Genomic DNA, 16,987 nt, shown 5'->3' with positions numbered 1-16,987 from the left:
ATGTAATTTTCAAATATTTTGCGCTCGACTAACCTCAAATAATGTGATACACATACAATTTAGTTGAGGAATCGGATTTAGAAAAGATATGTATTACGACGTATATTAAAACTGGAATGTTGTAGAAGTAAAAACACATTATAATCAATTATGTGCCTTGTCTCGTAACAATAAGAACGGATGAGATCAAGATGTCAAAAAAATCAACTCTACGTAGCAGTAAGAGAATCCAACCTACATTGACGAATTTCCTAACGAAATTTCCTCAATCTACCCCAAAAGTTATTCAGTCCAGGTAAATTTCGTCCTATAGTAATCCATATCTTGCCCTATATCATTGTTCTTGATTTCTGTTTATCAAGTTACTATTACATCTGATATACATATGAAATATTCGAATACTGAATTGATTATATTTTTTCTAGTATTCTACCTGACACTGCCAGTAAAAATGTTAACAAAAATTATAAAAAAAAATCTACTTTCGAGTCAAATGATATTTGGGATGACAGTGATACAAGTCTCGAGATTGAATCGGATGCTGAGGAAAAAGATCTGCAGTCAGCGGTATCAAAAATTGATAGGAAAGCTTCCATCATATCATTGGTAAGTATGTCTAGTCCGAAACCATTTGATAGGCTCGACTGTAATATGATTTTAATATATTTTGTCCAACATTACTATGTAATATTATTTGAATTATTTTAGAATGATTCCTATGAGTTCCCAGATCCCAAGTTAAATAATTATACAGTAAAAAGCTGTAAGGAAAATTCAACGATTCAATATGTCGATGATTCTATGGAGGAACAAGCCAAAAAAGACTTGGAGGCCTATAAATTGAGCGAAACAAATTTTACCAGCATGAACCAAAGCAGTGATAGCTTAAAAGAGAATAGCAAAGACAGTTTAATTTCAAAATACTCAAATGGTGTTAGTGAAAACAGTCTCAAGTTCACAGCTGATGAAACAAAAATACCAAGTGCTAATAATACAACAACAAATTCAGTAAAACTAGAGGAAGATCAAATGAATAACATGTCTCTTGATAAAGGAACTAAGTCAACACACTTCTCATTGACGTCAAGTTCTAACAGTCCTGCTAATGTTAGCAGAACAGTTCCTAGTCTGTCTCTGCCTAAAAATATCAGCATTAAGACTGAACCGAAAGATGAGACTGTTCCAATACCACTTGAACAGCCAGAATTGAAATCCCCTTCCCCAAAAATTATAGCTGATTCGGACAGTGAGAGTCGTGAATCGGCAGATAAAACTTCGCCAGTTAAGAGAAATGAATGGAAAGGTCCAGATATAAAACTAGATTTAAAACCATTGGGATTAGATGAGAAATTGGACCCCTGGATTGAAATGATGAAGAAAAAATCGGCAGTGGCGTCAATGCCTGTGAGTTTGAATAAGTTTAATTGGAATTCATACTGCATTGTTTCTTGATAAAATAAGTTATTCATAATTTAGTCATCATTTGCAAATAGTCTTTATTTTGTATTAGATAACCATAAGTGACCGGTATTGTTTTATTCATTCCAATCACAAACTAATGAAACTATTTTCTACAGCCACAAAAAAATCAAGTGCTGCAGCGCCAACAAATCTTCAAAGAAATAGAACTACAAGTTTTGGATAAAATTTCGATTGCATTTAACCAAATTCCTTTGCTGGTACTGGGAAAATTTCCAGGTTTCAACTTGAAGACTTATCAGGAGTTGAAAGTCTTGCGTCAGCATCTTAAGGCGAAAATACTTCTTATGCAAAAAAATTTGGATCGGCTCAGCCAAGAGGAACAAAATGCATCTCGCTCACGTGCAGATGAATTCCCTTGCGATGACCATTTGTCTGATTTTTCATCCCAAGAATTTGATGATTTACCATCACCATTGGCTTGTGGTACAAGTGGTAGCCCTCAAATAAAATTGAACCACAAACCAAGCACCGTTACGTCACCTCTAACAAATTACAACCAAAAACCAAGTACCGTTACATCTTCAAATGAACTTTATGATTGTACCACTGAAAAACTACACTTACTTAAAGATGTTCAATACCAGAAATCGGTAGACACTGAATTGTCTTCTCCACCTGCTACTGTTAAAAAATCTGCCTTTCAATTAAAAAAACCGATCAGAGCAACTATGCCATCAGCAGTCATCAAGCACATTGGAAATACCTGGGAAAAGCTTCAAGGAATTTCCGGACAAGCCAATTCTGCAAGTGTTAATGAAAATGGATTCAAGCCTGCAGCGATTTCCAGCAACTTCTCAAGCAAAATGAGTGACAAGACTAGCAGCAGTACAGAATCCTCATCACAAAAATCAACATCTTCTACAAAGTCAACGTTCATGGATGATTCATGGAATAGGATGAACGATAGTTTTAGTAAGTCTTTGTTCCAACACTAATTTGCTGAAATAAATATTTCAATATTTTAAAGCTCATGTCTTCTACAGATTTTCCAACACAGAGCCATCATATGCCTTTGGATAAATCGCTGACCGATGAGCTACTAGAAATGCCGACTATTGAACTTGATTCTGATGCTAGGAATGCTGCTAGACAATATAATAAACCAGTAAATACAAGATGTATGTAACTATGATTTTATCTTGCCTGCTTTGTAACCGAGTCAAAAGGTATTACTCTTCTTGTTTTGTCACGCAGTGTCTAGGCCAACACCCATCGACACAGCCAGTGTAAATCAGCGTACGAAAAGTTCGAACTCTGTGCAGTTAGCTAGCTCAGCATCCCAGAGTGGAATATTTACAGGCGATTACAAAAACGATGGAGTCAGTGGCGAATTCGATGGTCTGCAATATCCACATTCGCGAGAAATGCTAAAGGTTTAACAAATGACAATAACACTCCCGATTAAAATTTGGATCAACCAATGTGGTTAACGAAATCAATATTTTCTCGTTTACCCAATGAATTTAGGTCTTTAGACAAAAATTTGGATTACACAGCTTCAGGTCGAACCAACTACAAGCCATAAATGCATCACTTCAAGGGTTCGACTGTTTCATACTAATGCCAACTGGCGGTGGCAAATCTCTGTGTTATCAATTGCCTGCACTTCTTGCACCTGGTATCACAGTGGTAGTTTCACCATTAAAAAGTCTAATTCTCGATCAAGTTCAGAAGCTCAATTCTCTTGATGTAAGTACATAGGTTTATCATCATTGGCGAAATTGATATGTTTGTTAGACTTGTTACAGTTGCATTGTTACTCTCTGCTATCTATCGTACACCTAAATTCTAATTTACAAATTTTTACAGATACCAGCTGCTCACATATCTGGTAACTTGACAGAGAAGCAAGCGGAAGATGTATATAGAGAGCTGTCGAAGGCAGGGCCTATGCTCAAGCTGTTGTATGTAACACCAGAAAAAATTTCCGCATCTCAGAGATTCTGCTCATGTTTGAGCAAGCTTTATGAACGAGGCTTATTGTCCAGATTTGTAATTGATGAAGCTCATTGCGTCAGTCAATGGGGTCATGATTTTAGACCTGATTATAAGAAGCTAAAGTTACTGAGAGAAAATTATCCCAGAGTACCGACAATGGCTTTGACTGCAACAGCTACACCAAGAGTGCGCACCGACATTTTATACCAATTAAACATGACCCGTCCAAAATGGTAAGCGTAGTTTACTTTCTCTTCGATGTTATTTTATCTAACGATTTTTTGAACATCGTTGTACTCTTTCACATTTACATGATTGTACAATGATCACTATTTGCAGGTTCATGTGCAGTTTCAACAGGCCAAATTTAAAGTATAGTATTATCCCCAAAAAAGGTAAAAACTGCACAGAGGAAGTAATTGCTATGATACAAACAAAGTTCAAAAAACTCTCTGGAATTGTATACTGCTTTTCACGTAAAGACTGTGATAATCTTGCCGATGATATCAAGAGAAATGGCATATCAGCTTTGAGCTACCATGCTGGACTCACGGATGCTCAGAGAGCTACAGTACAAGGAAGATGGATTTCCGATGAGGTAAACCACGCCTTTACCGTTCATCCGGATTTTTATACTTGAAAATAATATTTCACTGATGAAGAGCTACTAAAGTAGAGATGACACATGCGTTTTACTGATCAAGAACTATTCTCGTGTGCAGGTTGATGTTATTTGTGCAACCATAGCATTTGGAATGGGAATTGACAAACCAGATGTGCGATATGTGATGCATGCTGCCTTACCAAAGTCGATTGAAGGATACTATCAGGAAAGTGGTCGAGCTGGCCGTGACGGTGAACCAGCAGATTGCATTCTGTTTTACAACTATGCCGACATGCACCGTATAAGAAAGATGATCGAAATGGACGGAGCTTCTCAGGAGGTAATAAAAACTCATATGGACAATTTATACAGGATGGTTGCATTTTGTGAGAACACAACAGATTGTCGAAGAGTACAGCAGTTAAACTATTTTGGTGAAATATTTAAAAAGGAGTCCTGCATCGCTAATAAGAAAACGACCTGCGACAACTGTAGAAATAAGGTACTCTAAATTTCTTTATCAATATTTTATCATATGTAAATAATTTTTTACCGAGTCAATTGCAATTAAGTATTTTTATCTGTGTTTCTCATCAGGACAAATATGAATTGGTTGATGTAACTGAAGACGCAAGAGAAATTGTTAAAGCAGTACAAGATTTAGGACAAAGAAAAGGCATAACGCTTTTACAAATAACGGAAATCTATAAGGGTAGTGATCTCAAAAAGATAAGGGATGCAGGTGAATATCATTTAGATCCTTCCATTTCTCTATTACATATAAAAATCTCATACTAAAACAACTTCACTGTTACTTTTCAATATGTGTCACACTATTAATCTTATGCCTATTCATGTCAGGCCATAATAAACATCGAATATTTGGTCGTGGTAAAAATTGGAAGAAGAATGATATCGAGCGGCTGCTGCACAAATTGGTGATTGATCAATATCTTCAGGAGAACATGTATATCAACAATGAAATCACATGTGCATATCTCAAGATAGGACCCAAAGGACGAGAGCTTTTGACAAAAACAAATCTTAAAGTAAACAACAATTTCTCCTTTGTTCATTGAAAGATTTTCCTGTATTAAGATATTGTGAGTACTGACACTGTGTCGGGGGGGTTATTTTAGATACAGTTCTCGCTGAGGACAAGCACTAGTACCACTACGGTGTCAGTGACTTCATCTGACGTGACCCCATCAAACGAAGCGCTGAAGAACTTACAATCACGATGTTATACCGAGTTAATGTCAATTGTACGCGGAATTGCTGGTGCCTTGGATGTTTCTGCTGCTTCTATTATGAATATGATTGCTGTCAGGTTGGTGAATACAATTCAGTTCTTTAAACATAGACATTGATAAAAATTATCTGACTACTCATTCACGATGCTTTTTTTTTTATCAAAGAGCAATGAGCCAGCAGCTACCAGACAACGAAGAGGCAATGTTAAAAATTCCTCACGTCACAAAAGCGAACTATGATAAATATGGAAAAGCTCTACTGGATGTAACCCAGAAATATGCTGCCCAAAAGTGTGGTGAGTACTTCATTTCTTGAGGTATAATTACTAGTAGACAACAAATGTTTGATAACTCAATATTTCTTACTAACAAACTTGTTTGCTTTCAACAGTTCTGCTGAGCGAAGGCTCAAGCCACGATAACGTTTGCAATGATGAAAATGATGAGGGTACTACATGGTTATCTACAGTATCTAGTCCAGCCTTTACAAGCAGTACTGGTAGCAGAGGTCGAGGAATAAAAAGAAGAGGACGAGGTGGAGTTACTAGCAGAGCAAAGAGATTCAAACGTGGAGCATCAAAGTTAGTGTCAATAAAAAATGTGGTGAATTTGGATTTGAAAATAAATATTTTTCTTGTTTCATATATCTTGCTCTTTCAGCTCTGAATATCAACAATCGACTACTCGAAGCAAACGTGGTTCAGGAACAACACGTGGCTCAGGGACATATCGAGGAACTGGAACGAGCCGTGGTCCAGGATTTCTAGAACCTGGACAAAAGAAAGCCTTTTCCAGAGACAGCAGTAGATTCGTGAATCTCGGATTGTAGTAACCTCAAATTTAATGAAACAAGTTCTGAAAGAAAAAAAACAACCTAAAACTAGCTTCCAAGTGTTCAGACTATGTAAACAGATTGTGTGATCAAGATGATGAGATGATTATGTTTACGATAAGATTTACTTATTTTTCAATCCTAAGGTCTTAAAATGATGAAAGACGAAGATCTTAGGATGATTGAAAATTGCTATCAGTTATGCAGCCCAACTAGTACTTGTGTATAAAAATAATTTTGAATAATTTATTGTCGAGAAGAAATGTGTTTTGTAATAAAATGGTTTTTAACTTTTACATAATATTTGTTTTTTACACACACCAAAAAAATTCAATCACAAAACAGAAATAAATACAATTTTCCTGATATGACGCGTGAACAAGTTGGATATATAAAAAATACAAAATACTGACTCACTTTTAGCTCTTCCGAAACAAAGAGCAACGATGATGATCAGTTAGTTTTCCATATTGTATCGTTTATAACTGTTTTTCACTTTTGATCCTGCCAGGGAATAAATTCATCTGTAGTTTAATATCGTTTTTGAAATCTCTAATTGCAATGGCTACTCGTTCATAACTAATTACAATTCTGGTTGCATCAATCTGCTGACTCTATCCTTATTTTTAACATGCTCTTTGAGCAAATCCATAACTTCATTGTCAAACTCAGACGGAGTCGGCTTAACTTCTGCAGCCCAGTGAAATATATCCCAGTCATTTGACGGCAGGTTGATCAATCTATCGTACAACACCATTTGGGATTCATTGAAGTTGTCGAGGTACTTTTTGGCAAAAGTACTAAGAAGGAGACCGTTTTCCAACATACCTCGTTTGCGAGATTGGTAGATGAGCCTGCAAAGTGAATTCTAATTTAAGTTTGTTCAAATAGAGTCGTTTTATACCCACGATACCCACCTAGCTCGTTTTAAGGTTATGTCTTCACCTTGCCGTTCCACATAAGGAGGAATGTGTGGCTCACGTGCCTCGGGATGAACAATATTGAGATCATCGTTATCGTTAACGGAGCTACGAGAAATATTCCTCGTCAAAATGAAAGATCTAGCCTGTAATAAGCAAGATTAAATAAACACCGACTTCTACGTCTTGTTACATAATTGCGAAAATATCCTGAAAGAAAATGTATCGATGACAACTTACATTAAACAGCCTACCGGCCTTCGTTATAGCACTCATCTTCGTACACTTTGAGCAGCGAAAACCCGGATGCGTGTAAAATTGCGTCAAATTATGTATTTGTTTTCCCCACACCCACCGTTTCTTTACCGTTCAAGCGTGTATGTCAAACAACACCTCACGTCAAACTGGATATGGATCAGCGGATAGAAACCAGTCATAAATAGGCAAAGCAGACAACGTAAAATCTTTAACCAATCAGATCTTTTTTTCAGTCACGTGATTTCGGTGATTATTATAATGTGATTATAATACACCAATGAACTACGACTAACAAACTATCGATAACTGTCGATTTTGGTTGGCAAGCAAGTCGAAAAGAAAAGGGTGACTCATTTGCTGAATCAGTCGAAGGCAGATGGCGACAGTGTTGGTCGATGATCGTTAAAATTAGGTATTTTTCGGAAAAAGAAGTTCTGTTACATTCTCTGCTGCAATTCAGACGGCATATCAGTGTAGTGTACCAACGTAAAAGAAGTTTCCAGGAGTGCGTGAGATAATTAGTAATGTCTGTGTCGAGTGAGTGATTAAATAGCACACGCCTGCAAATGAATAAAGTTTGTAAATAGATAAGACCGAGACTCGCAACTCACGCGGCTAAATCCTGAATAATGGGTGTGATCAGTCTCCGCGTTTTCGATACCTTGTATTAACACTCGCCGTTTTCGATAACTAGGAAAATAAATTCGTCAACCACGGTGGAACGCCCCTCGATAAACTTTGCTAAACCGCGTGCCAAAATGAGCCTGAGTATAACAAGGCTATTTACGAAGAAGAAGAACAGCAACGTCGAGGTAGTTTCGGAGATAGGTCTGCCGACAAACGTCACGCAGAATATCCACGTTACGAAAAATGTCGAAACTGGTCAACTCGAGGGTCTGCCCGACCGGTGGATCCAAGAATTGGACAAGCAGATAACCAAGGTCGAGCAGAGTGAGCACCCAGCAGCAGCCTTGCAGGCGATTAAGTTCTACAATTATTCAATAAAGAAAAAACCGCTCGAGGAAGTTTTCAAACCATTTGTCACAGAGAAATTGATCGCCGAAGAATCGCAAGAGATCGATAAAATCTTATCGAAAAAACAGTATCAATCTGGTGATTCCGACGGCAGCACCTCCATCAGCTCAAATGACAGCCAGCAGAGATTACCAGACCTGCCTCCGAAGCTCAACAAACACCCCAAGCCCGCCCCACGAACAAAGGTGGAACATTCTGAAAAAACGTTGACAGAGATATTAGAGGATTTAAATACTTACCAAATTAACGAAGAAGATGAAACTCGACTGCCAGATGATATCCGTCACCCGGAAGACGAGAGTCCCATACTACGAAGAAAGACTGAGGGTTCGGTGGGGAAAATGACAGAGGACGAGGTTTTCGAGGAGCTGAGAAAAATCTGCAATCCCGAAGATCCGCATCGCAGGTTTGAGAGAAGCAAGGAAGTAGGAGCTGGTGCGTCGGGCACTGTTTTCATAGCCACCGATACAAAGACTGGTCAAAGAGTGGCCATCAAAGACATTGATTTGACCAAACAGCCTAAGAAGGAGCTAATTCTGACAGAGATTCAAGTCTTGAAAGGATTCCATCATCCAAATCTGGTCAATTTTCTTGACGCTTATCTGGTAGACGAAAATCTATGGGTGATAATGGAACTGCTGGATGGAGGGCCGTTAACGGATGTCGTCACTGAAACTATTATGAAGGAGGCCCAGATAGCGGCAGTCTGCCGCGAGGTTCTCAAAGCCGTTAGCTTTCTACATGCAAAAGGAATCATTCACAGAGACATTAAATCCGACAACATTCTACTTGGAATGAATGGGTTGGTAAAGGTGACAGACTTTGGATTTTGCGCAAACATTGTTGGTGACGAAAAGAGGCAAACAATGGTTGGGACCCCATATTGGATGGCTCCAGAGGTTGTTACACGGAAACAGTACGGTAAAAAAGTAGATATTTGGTCCCTTGGTATAATGGCGATTGAAATGATCGAAGGAGAGCCTCCGTACTTGAAGGAAACTCCGCTCCGAGCTCTGTACTTGATCGCTGCTATAGGGAAACCATCCATCCCGAGGTGGGATACGCTAACTCCTCATTTTCAAAATTTCCTTGAGAGATGCCTGGCTGTCGAGGTCGATGATCGAGCAACAGCTGAGGAGCTGCTCGCTCATCCTTTCTTAGATAACTGTGCGGATTTATCTACGCTAACACCGCTAATTCGTGCAGCCCAAAAAATTTTGCGAAAAGTATTTTAAACAAATTATATTGTCTCAAAAATTAATTATATGAGTAGGAAAATTGAGAAAATATTCTTCCACTCATCATTTCCAGTTGTGTATCGCTATCGTTTCATAGCCAGTACTCGACCCTTCGGTACGTGCCGCAGAATATTTATACATACAGTTTTTCTGTAATAAATTTAGCATAAAAAAACTTTTATCAATTTTACAAATATTTACTCGAGATATACTATACATATTTTTGAAGCCTGTATAAGTTTACATTTAACATTAATATGAAACAGTCATGATTAGTATATTTAGTATTTGTAGTTTATCAATGATTGCAGATATAAATAATTTGATCTAGTGCAATCAAGTGTAGTCAAAGATAATTGATACTATGTTCAAGACTGACACAAAGTATTCAACGTAAAATCAACTTACATCACTTAACAAAAGTATTTTGCATATTCAGTCAGTGTTAAAAAAAATTCATAACTTACTTGGCAATAGACCTTTAAAGATTGAAGACTCACTTGTTTTTTTTTTTTTTTTTTTTTTCAAACATACCAAATATTTTGAGAACTACTTATTAGAGTAAACAAATGCCAATATATAATCCGTCAACTTTCGGGCAGGGTTGGCATTAATTGACGTGTTTTACATTTTCTCAAGTGCCTAGCTTTCAGCTCAAAAGTATTTTTGCCTTTGAGCAGTATTAAAACGTAACAAGTAATTTTGATAGATTTTATACCATTGTGATAAGTAATTTTCAGATAATCATTCAAAATTTTATACATATGTATACAGTTTTTGCTAACCCTGGATTATATAATTGTAATTTAGCAATAACCATTCTGACGTAAAAATCGATCATTTTTTAAACGGACCAAACAAATGCTACATTCTACAATATAGGTTATTTCATGTAACAGTTTATTTAGATGAGCATTCAGCATTTTTTCTATTTGTACTTTACACAATTTTTTAGATTAAGATGATGCAATAATAATTATGCTTGTAAAGCGTGATTTGTCTGCTCGTTGTCAAACAACCAAGCATTTTATACCCTAAGATTGTAAAATCATATTTGTATTCATAAAAATGTTACTTTTTATCAAAATTCCCATGAATTTGACAATAAAATTCTGAGCAAATAATATAATCAAACTTTCCCAACGACATATAGTGTGACATCGAATTCCAGCATGCATATTAAGAAAATAATAACTGTAAAAAAGTTTAGATGTAACGCCACAACTTCCTTATCTTAATTAGACTTTTAAGCAAAAGCTGTAGTATTAAATTGCTTTAAAATACTGGTAACGCAGCAGAAGAAAGGAAGGAGAAAATTAACCTTCATGAGAAATCAATTGAGATGTGATACATAGATTGAATGATATTGTTGATAATTTAGTGGTTTGTAGACAACTTCTGTACAACAAGTTATCGATATTAAAAATGCAGATTTCAAAGTATCCAACTGGAAATCACACCAACAAGTTATTTATAATACCAACACTAACCACACAAAAGAGCGTTTGTGAAAAATTTAAATAATTAATTGTTTACAAAAAAAAAATGTCCATCTTTTAATATTAATGCCAGATTTTTATGTATGAATTGCTTGTATGAGAATTCTAATCAAACTGTGTCTGAATTGTCAATCAGATCTATTGCGATTTCGTCAATTCTAACAAATATAAGATTTTTCATAAAATTATTGCACAGTCACAGCTGTAAATCGCAGCCCTTATCTGCTGGGCTATAAATATTGTATGAGTTATGTATATGTAATTAAAACACGTATGTAACAATCATATAAAAGAAATTATACATTTTTTTTCCCCCTGGTCGGAGATTGAGTCTAATGCCTTGAAAACTAGTGAAAAATTATATTGGGTAAAAAAACTCGACCGAACCCACGACCTTGAGATTCAAATGGAATCGAACGATGTAAACAGTGAGCTAAAGATACTCCTGTGGTATGTAACATTATACAGCATATCAGAAGAGAGTATGTGTTGCTATGTCGCTTAGTATGAAAATTATCGCGCCGCTTGATAAGCTGAGATAAAAGTAATAAATGATACTTCTACAGAATTCGATTCCTAAATCGAGATAACGAATTACATTACCTTTTATCTGTAGTTGAACTATAAATCTACTAAAGAAAATGTTGGAATACACAATTACACGTGAAAATACGGTACTTTTGTCTTATTATTATATGGTTCAAATCATAGAAATGCTGGTTTTATATGCAAAGAAGTGTATAGGGATTCAATCAAATGAGAAAGTATCATGAGGAACAAACTCCTGCTTCCCATATGTGTACATGAAGTAAAGTATTTTTAAATAATTAGATCGGATTATTTCAGTTCCGTTACAAATGATAATTGCAAAAGTTATATGCAATTGAACTTCTAGGTTTTTCATATACACATATCAGACATACTTTAGCATAGGTGAGGACATGCAATACCTTTATTTGACTAATTGAATTTCCTTCCACTTTGCTTTAAATAATAAAAAAAAAAAAATGGACACAAACGATAAAATAAATTCCGGAAAAATTCCTATTGAAATAAACAGTGTTTCTTTATTATAGATTTCTTGATTGAGAGTTTTCATTTGCACTGATCCCGAATTGTAAGAATAATGTATGTAATAAATAAATAAATAAATTATGAACCGAAGTAATGTTGATCTAACGATTGTCAGGCTAAAAATAAATTTCTTTAAATACTTAGAGATCGAAATAACATGTATGTACATACGTCATATGCAGACCGAACAAAGTGTATTATTGGCAAATCACTAAAAATATACAGAATATTATATTGAAACTACATGGCTACACAGCAACTTGTAGTTGATAGTAACTAGAAAAGAACATCAATAAATATTTTCATGAAAATTTCGTGTACTGAATTCTACTGTACACCCTGAGTTCTAAAGAGCTTTACAAACTTCTGTAATCGTTCGTTATATTCATTGCCGTGGGCTTATACACTGGTAACATAATGGTTGTAGTTCAACTACAAAATACACAAATAAATCTGTACTGAATCGTAACATTATTTTGTTAAGAAAATTGCTGATTTCATTTAAACTGTAAATGAGCTATGACTGATTACTAAGTGAAGTTACTCTTCAAGTATCACAATCTGTCTGAAGCCTGTTCTTACAACTTACTAGAAACAAACATTGTCTTTGAAAATCAAGCTCTTAATACACCTTGGTTCTATGCATACACATAGGTGCAGATTCATCTTTAAATAAATATTCTGTACAATTTTTCTAACTTACGAAAATTTGGGAATTCTCAGAGTTCCTTCCATGAGTACGGAACCTGAAAGAAATTAGCAAGAATATTCGATCTTTATCGATAGAAGATGATTCATTTGGAACATAGGCAAAAGATAAGATATCTGAAATTAAAAGCGTTGAATTGCGTGCAAAAATTAATTCCTTTGTGATATGTTAAAAGTGGGTTACAAATATTTCTCAGTAATTACAGTTGGCTGAACAGTATAAAACCTGAAACCTAATGCACTTTTCCATGATCGAAAAAAATGTGTCCACATATATACTTTGTTTAACTACTTAATTTTTGAATCACTTACAGGTAGAATCATACACGTTTATGCCTATATGCTTGAGCCCGTCCGACAGCCAAGAAAGTTGGATCTTCAAGCATGGCTCTTAAAACAGCTAGAAAGTCAGCTGCCTGATCATCGTCGATTGCTCGCCTATCATATGATAGTGTTGTTGTCATTCGTGTGACGGTATTAAAATTAGAATCTGTGGGAGAAACTTATGATACAGAATTTGCTGAAAAATTGGGTTTATCCTAAAGGCTTGTACAAACAACTGATTATAATAAAAAATTAACGCAAATCCTACAATCAAGAGTGAAATCATCGATTCATAGTTAGACAGAAAACTCACCTAATTCCTGTCTTCCAGTTCCCACGGCTAAAATAGCTGTTTGTGGGGGATTTATTATGGCGGAAAATTCTTTAATGCCAAACATACCAAGGTTGGATATTCTAATGGAAATGATAATGATATAAAATGTGAGTAAAACTTGGAACATTTTAAAGAAGACAGTCGTATCACATAATTTAAACACCCAATGAAACTGGATATCTTACAATTAGATATAGCTTCAATTAAAACTTACGTAAACGTTCCACCTTGAAATTCATGTGGCTGAAGTTTTCCGTCACGAGCTCGACCAGCAAGCTCTTTAATACTGGCAGAAATATCTATCAAACCTTTTGATGGAACGTCAAATATAATTGGCGTTATAAGGCCAGTTGGAATAGAAACTGCGAACGAAATATCCACTTTTTGCATTTGAACAATCTGAAAGTTAATGAAAAAATAAAAGTTAAAATACGACAATAGATTTATATTTCACCTTTTTTTTTGCCTAAATTAAAAGAGGTATACGACAATGTGTCCAAAGTTATCACACTTACCTGTCCATTCTGATACAACGTATTAACAGCTGGACATTCCAGGAGTGCGTGAGCAACAGCTTTAGTGATGAAATCGTTCACGGATACCTTGACGTTTTCCGCCTTCAACTTTTCCCGAATTTCGTTCAGTTTGTCTACTTTAATATCCATGAATTCGTAAGAATGTGGGATGTTTCTCTGAAACAAAAATATTTTGGTTAGAAAAGAAAAAAATTGCGTAATAGTAAAATAAAGCAAATATGAAGTGAGTCTTGCGTTACTGACTTTAGATTCTGCAAGTCTTTTTGCAATGACTGCCCTAATATTGCTGACAGGAACATCCTTGTAAGTGGATGGGATATTTTGCCCCAATCCAGATGGTCTTTCACTGGTATTTCCGATTGCACTTGGATTGCTTGATTTGGATGCTGCAGGAGATTCCGGTCCAGCTGCTATAAAACCAATTAAGTAATAGTAAATTAATTTGCAAAAATTTGCTCAGAAGTCAACTCCAATCAAATTTCTTGGATACATTTGTACTGAGCAATACGTGAAACAGCGATTGTAAAATATTTTGGTGATGTAATTCAACATGGCATGCGTACTAAAATGATCAGAATCTATACCGATTTTTGGGGCTACTTTTTGCAGACCATGGGCTTGAATGTGAGCAAGAACATCACTTTTCAAAAGGCGATTAGGTCGTCCAGTTCCTTTTATTGAACCAGAACTCAAATCATACTCTTCCAGTAACCTTTTGACAGCCAAGCCATAGACCCTGGATCAAAATAGTATTTGTACATCTAATTACATCTGTCACACCTTCGCTGACGGTATTATAAATTCACTATTCTTAATTTACTTCGGAAATATTTGAAACTTGATGCTGCAGTCATGCAATGAAACCAACTTCCAAAGTAATGCAAACATACATACTGGCCGCTTGGTGGTGGAAGTGTACTACGCGAAGTTGGCGCTTGTTTGAGTGGTTGAGATGGTGTAGAAGGAGCAGGTTTTGCAGCATTGGCGACCGGAGTAGTGGCAGGAATAACGGCCTTTGTCCAATCAGAACCCTTATCCATGGTCAAAGCAATAAGTTGGCCGACTTCAACTTGAGATCCTTCAGGTACCTGCGATGAAGACGAATTAAAAAGTTAGCACGACGATTTTCCTAAACAACAATCTGTCTCCCCAACAGACACAACGTCATATGGTAATACTTACAATTATTTTAGCCAATACTAACTCGTCTTCGAGTTCAAAAGTCATGACAGCTTTGTCAGTCTGTATATCCGCGATAGCATCGCCTGGCTCTATATTGTCACCTTCTTTTTTTAGCCACTTTACCAATACTCCTGTTGTCATTGTTGGAGATAAAGCTGGCATCGTCAAGTCATGTCTGGAAGTGTAAAAGTTACAATATATTAACTTGCATTTACATTTAGCGAGCTTTCGGAAGTAAAGATAATTGAAAGTATTCTACTAAATGACTGGCCACAATAGTTTCATTTCCAAGTCATACTTCTGTTTAATTCAAGCCAAATTTCTCCAGCTCTGAAAATATTCACAATTTGTACATTAACTCACTGTCCATCTGGTATTGGCTGTGATGCAGATGCAGCTGGTGCAGATGGAGCAGGAGGATCTGAATTCGTAGAGAAAACAGACGGTGTTCCAGCAGTAGATCCTCCTGGCACTTCCACTGCCTTCCAATCCTCACCCTTATCTACCGTCAAAGCGATCAATGTGCCAACTTTGACATCTTTGGTTCCTTCTGCGACCTAAAGTTTAATAAGATATCCTAAGATATATTTATAAAGGAAAAGATGTTATGGCTTGTGGAAGGAGCTGTGAGAAATACTACAATATTGAGGAAGAAACAAACTATATTACGATTATTTTTGCTAGAATGGCTTCGTCGTCCATTTCCATCGTCATCACTGCCTTATCGGTTTGAATATCGGCGACAGCATCGCCAGGATCGATGTCATCTCCCTCCTTTTTCAACCATTTGATCAATGTACCTTGTTCCATGGTTGGTGACAAGGACGGCATTAGGAGTTCTCGTCCTTTTACTATTAAAAAAATTACATTTCTCACAACCTGCATAAATGGATATTACCTGTCTCGCCTTAATAGAAGTTTTCAGTTTTCAATAATTACGTACTTGTATTTTTCAATATAAATTATTTACAGAAAATCCATAGTTATTTTTTGGACAATTGGATCTGATGTTCTAGGGATCGAAAAAAAAGTTGCATAACAAAATTAAAAAAAGGCTCTCCGCAAATACACGCAGAGTTACTTCATTGATTCGAATGAAATGCGCCATCCCTATCTCAGAAAAATTGGGTCAAGATCTAATTGTTAGCTACGAAACTTAATGCAACTGTTGATTTACGTGGTTAAGTAATATTGGCGACATGGCAAACCTAACCTCTGGTAATCGCATATGTTCGCTCAAGTATTGATGAATGAAAAATTACGTACCATCGAAAACCCAGCTGGTGTGAAAACATGATCGATGATATTTTATGGGGAGTTCAACTTTCGGTATGATTGTTTGAAAATACTTTGTCGTAAACACACCGACCCTACCCCTAAGAACTTGCGCCATTTTTCCCCGCCGACAGAATGGGCCAAGGCGTAATTGGACTTGATATTCGCGTGACCTTTTTCCTCCGAATGTGTCCTCTGCGTCAAGGTCGTCTCTGATAGATCTCAGACAATTTATTCAGACAGATTCATTCTGTATGCAATCTACATCATTTGTAAAAATTCTCCCGTTACGTCAATACTGACGTACTGTACGCATATAATTTATGATTTTGCTGTGAATCTCCGTATTGAGGCCAGTTTAATGTGAGACACCCGACTCTGCGAAACCGTGCGAATTAAATAGCTTCACGAGGGCAAATTGACGTATCATTATAACATCATCAGAATGAATCGCGTGGCAAATACATTCACAGTTTGCGGTAAATGTCTAACATT

The 16,987-nt window shown here is 36.2% G+C and overlaps 4 protein-coding genes across 4 annotated transcripts; 2 read left to right on the top strand and 2 right to left on the bottom strand.

Annotated features, from left to right (window-relative positions):
- Positions 1 to 172: 172 nt before the first annotated feature.
- On the top strand, positions 173 to 6,678 carry Blm (Bloom syndrome helicase). The gene is made up of 16 exons (XM_046632194.2): positions 173 to 295; positions 426 to 606; positions 709 to 1,404; positions 1,578 to 2,394; positions 2,466 to 2,600; positions 2,677 to 2,855; positions 2,950 to 3,171; positions 3,292 to 3,653; positions 3,760 to 4,018; positions 4,143 to 4,526; positions 4,622 to 4,766; positions 4,886 to 5,073; positions 5,164 to 5,354; positions 5,443 to 5,573; positions 5,669 to 5,858; positions 5,938 to 6,678. Exons 1-16 carry the CDS (start codon positions 192 to 194, stop codon positions 6,104 to 6,106), a joined length of 4,353 nt encoding a protein of 1,450 aa, XP_046488150.1. The 5' UTR covers positions 173 to 191; the 3' UTR covers positions 6,107 to 6,678.
- On the bottom strand, positions 6,342 to 7,569 carry LOC124221854 (succinate dehydrogenase assembly factor 2, mitochondrial). The gene is made up of 4 exons (XM_046632212.2): positions 7,270 to 7,569; positions 7,027 to 7,175; positions 6,697 to 6,963; positions 6,342 to 6,613 (listed from the first exon to the last, which is right to left on the bottom strand). The coding sequence occupies exons 1-4, from the start codon at positions 7,303 to 7,305 to the stop codon at positions 6,589 to 6,591; spliced, it is 477 nt and encodes a 158-aa protein (XP_046488168.1). The 5' UTR covers positions 7,306 to 7,569; the 3' UTR covers positions 6,342 to 6,588.
- A 90-nt stretch (positions 7,570 to 7,659) lies between these two features.
- Positions 7,660 to 11,090, top strand: Pak3 (p21 (RAC1) activated kinase 3). The gene has a single exon (XM_046632208.2). The coding sequence runs from the start codon at positions 8,046 to 8,048 to the stop codon at positions 9,555 to 9,557; it is 1,512 nt and encodes a 503-aa protein (XP_046488164.1). The 5' UTR covers positions 7,660 to 8,045; the 3' UTR covers positions 9,558 to 11,090.
- Positions 10,239 to 16,758, bottom strand: LOC124221856 (dihydrolipoyllysine-residue acetyltransferase component of pyruvate dehydrogenase complex). Its single transcript, XM_069137118.1, is given in 13 exon segments — positions 10,239 to 12,879; positions 13,154 to 13,331; positions 13,479 to 13,579; positions 13,714 to 13,898; positions 14,015 to 14,191; positions 14,279 to 14,353; positions 14,356 to 14,408; positions 14,620 to 14,771; positions 14,930 to 15,123; positions 15,218 to 15,392; positions 15,581 to 15,774; positions 15,887 to 16,068; positions 16,484 to 16,758. Coding segments are annotated over 12 exon segments (1,785 nt in total). The 5' UTR covers positions 16,611 to 16,758; the 3' UTR covers positions 10,239 to 12,879; positions 13,154 to 13,161.
- Positions 16,759 to 16,987: the final 229 nt, after the last annotated feature.

Source organism: Neodiprion pinetum, chromosome 6 (assembly GCF_021155775.2).
Source record: "Neodiprion pinetum isolate iyNeoPine1 chromosome 6, iyNeoPine1.2, whole genome shotgun sequence".
In the NCBI taxonomy this organism is placed as follows: domain Eukaryota; kingdom Metazoa; phylum Arthropoda; class Insecta; order Hymenoptera; family Diprionidae; genus Neodiprion; species Neodiprion pinetum.
This window is presented reverse-complemented; position numbering and strand designations above follow the sequence as displayed.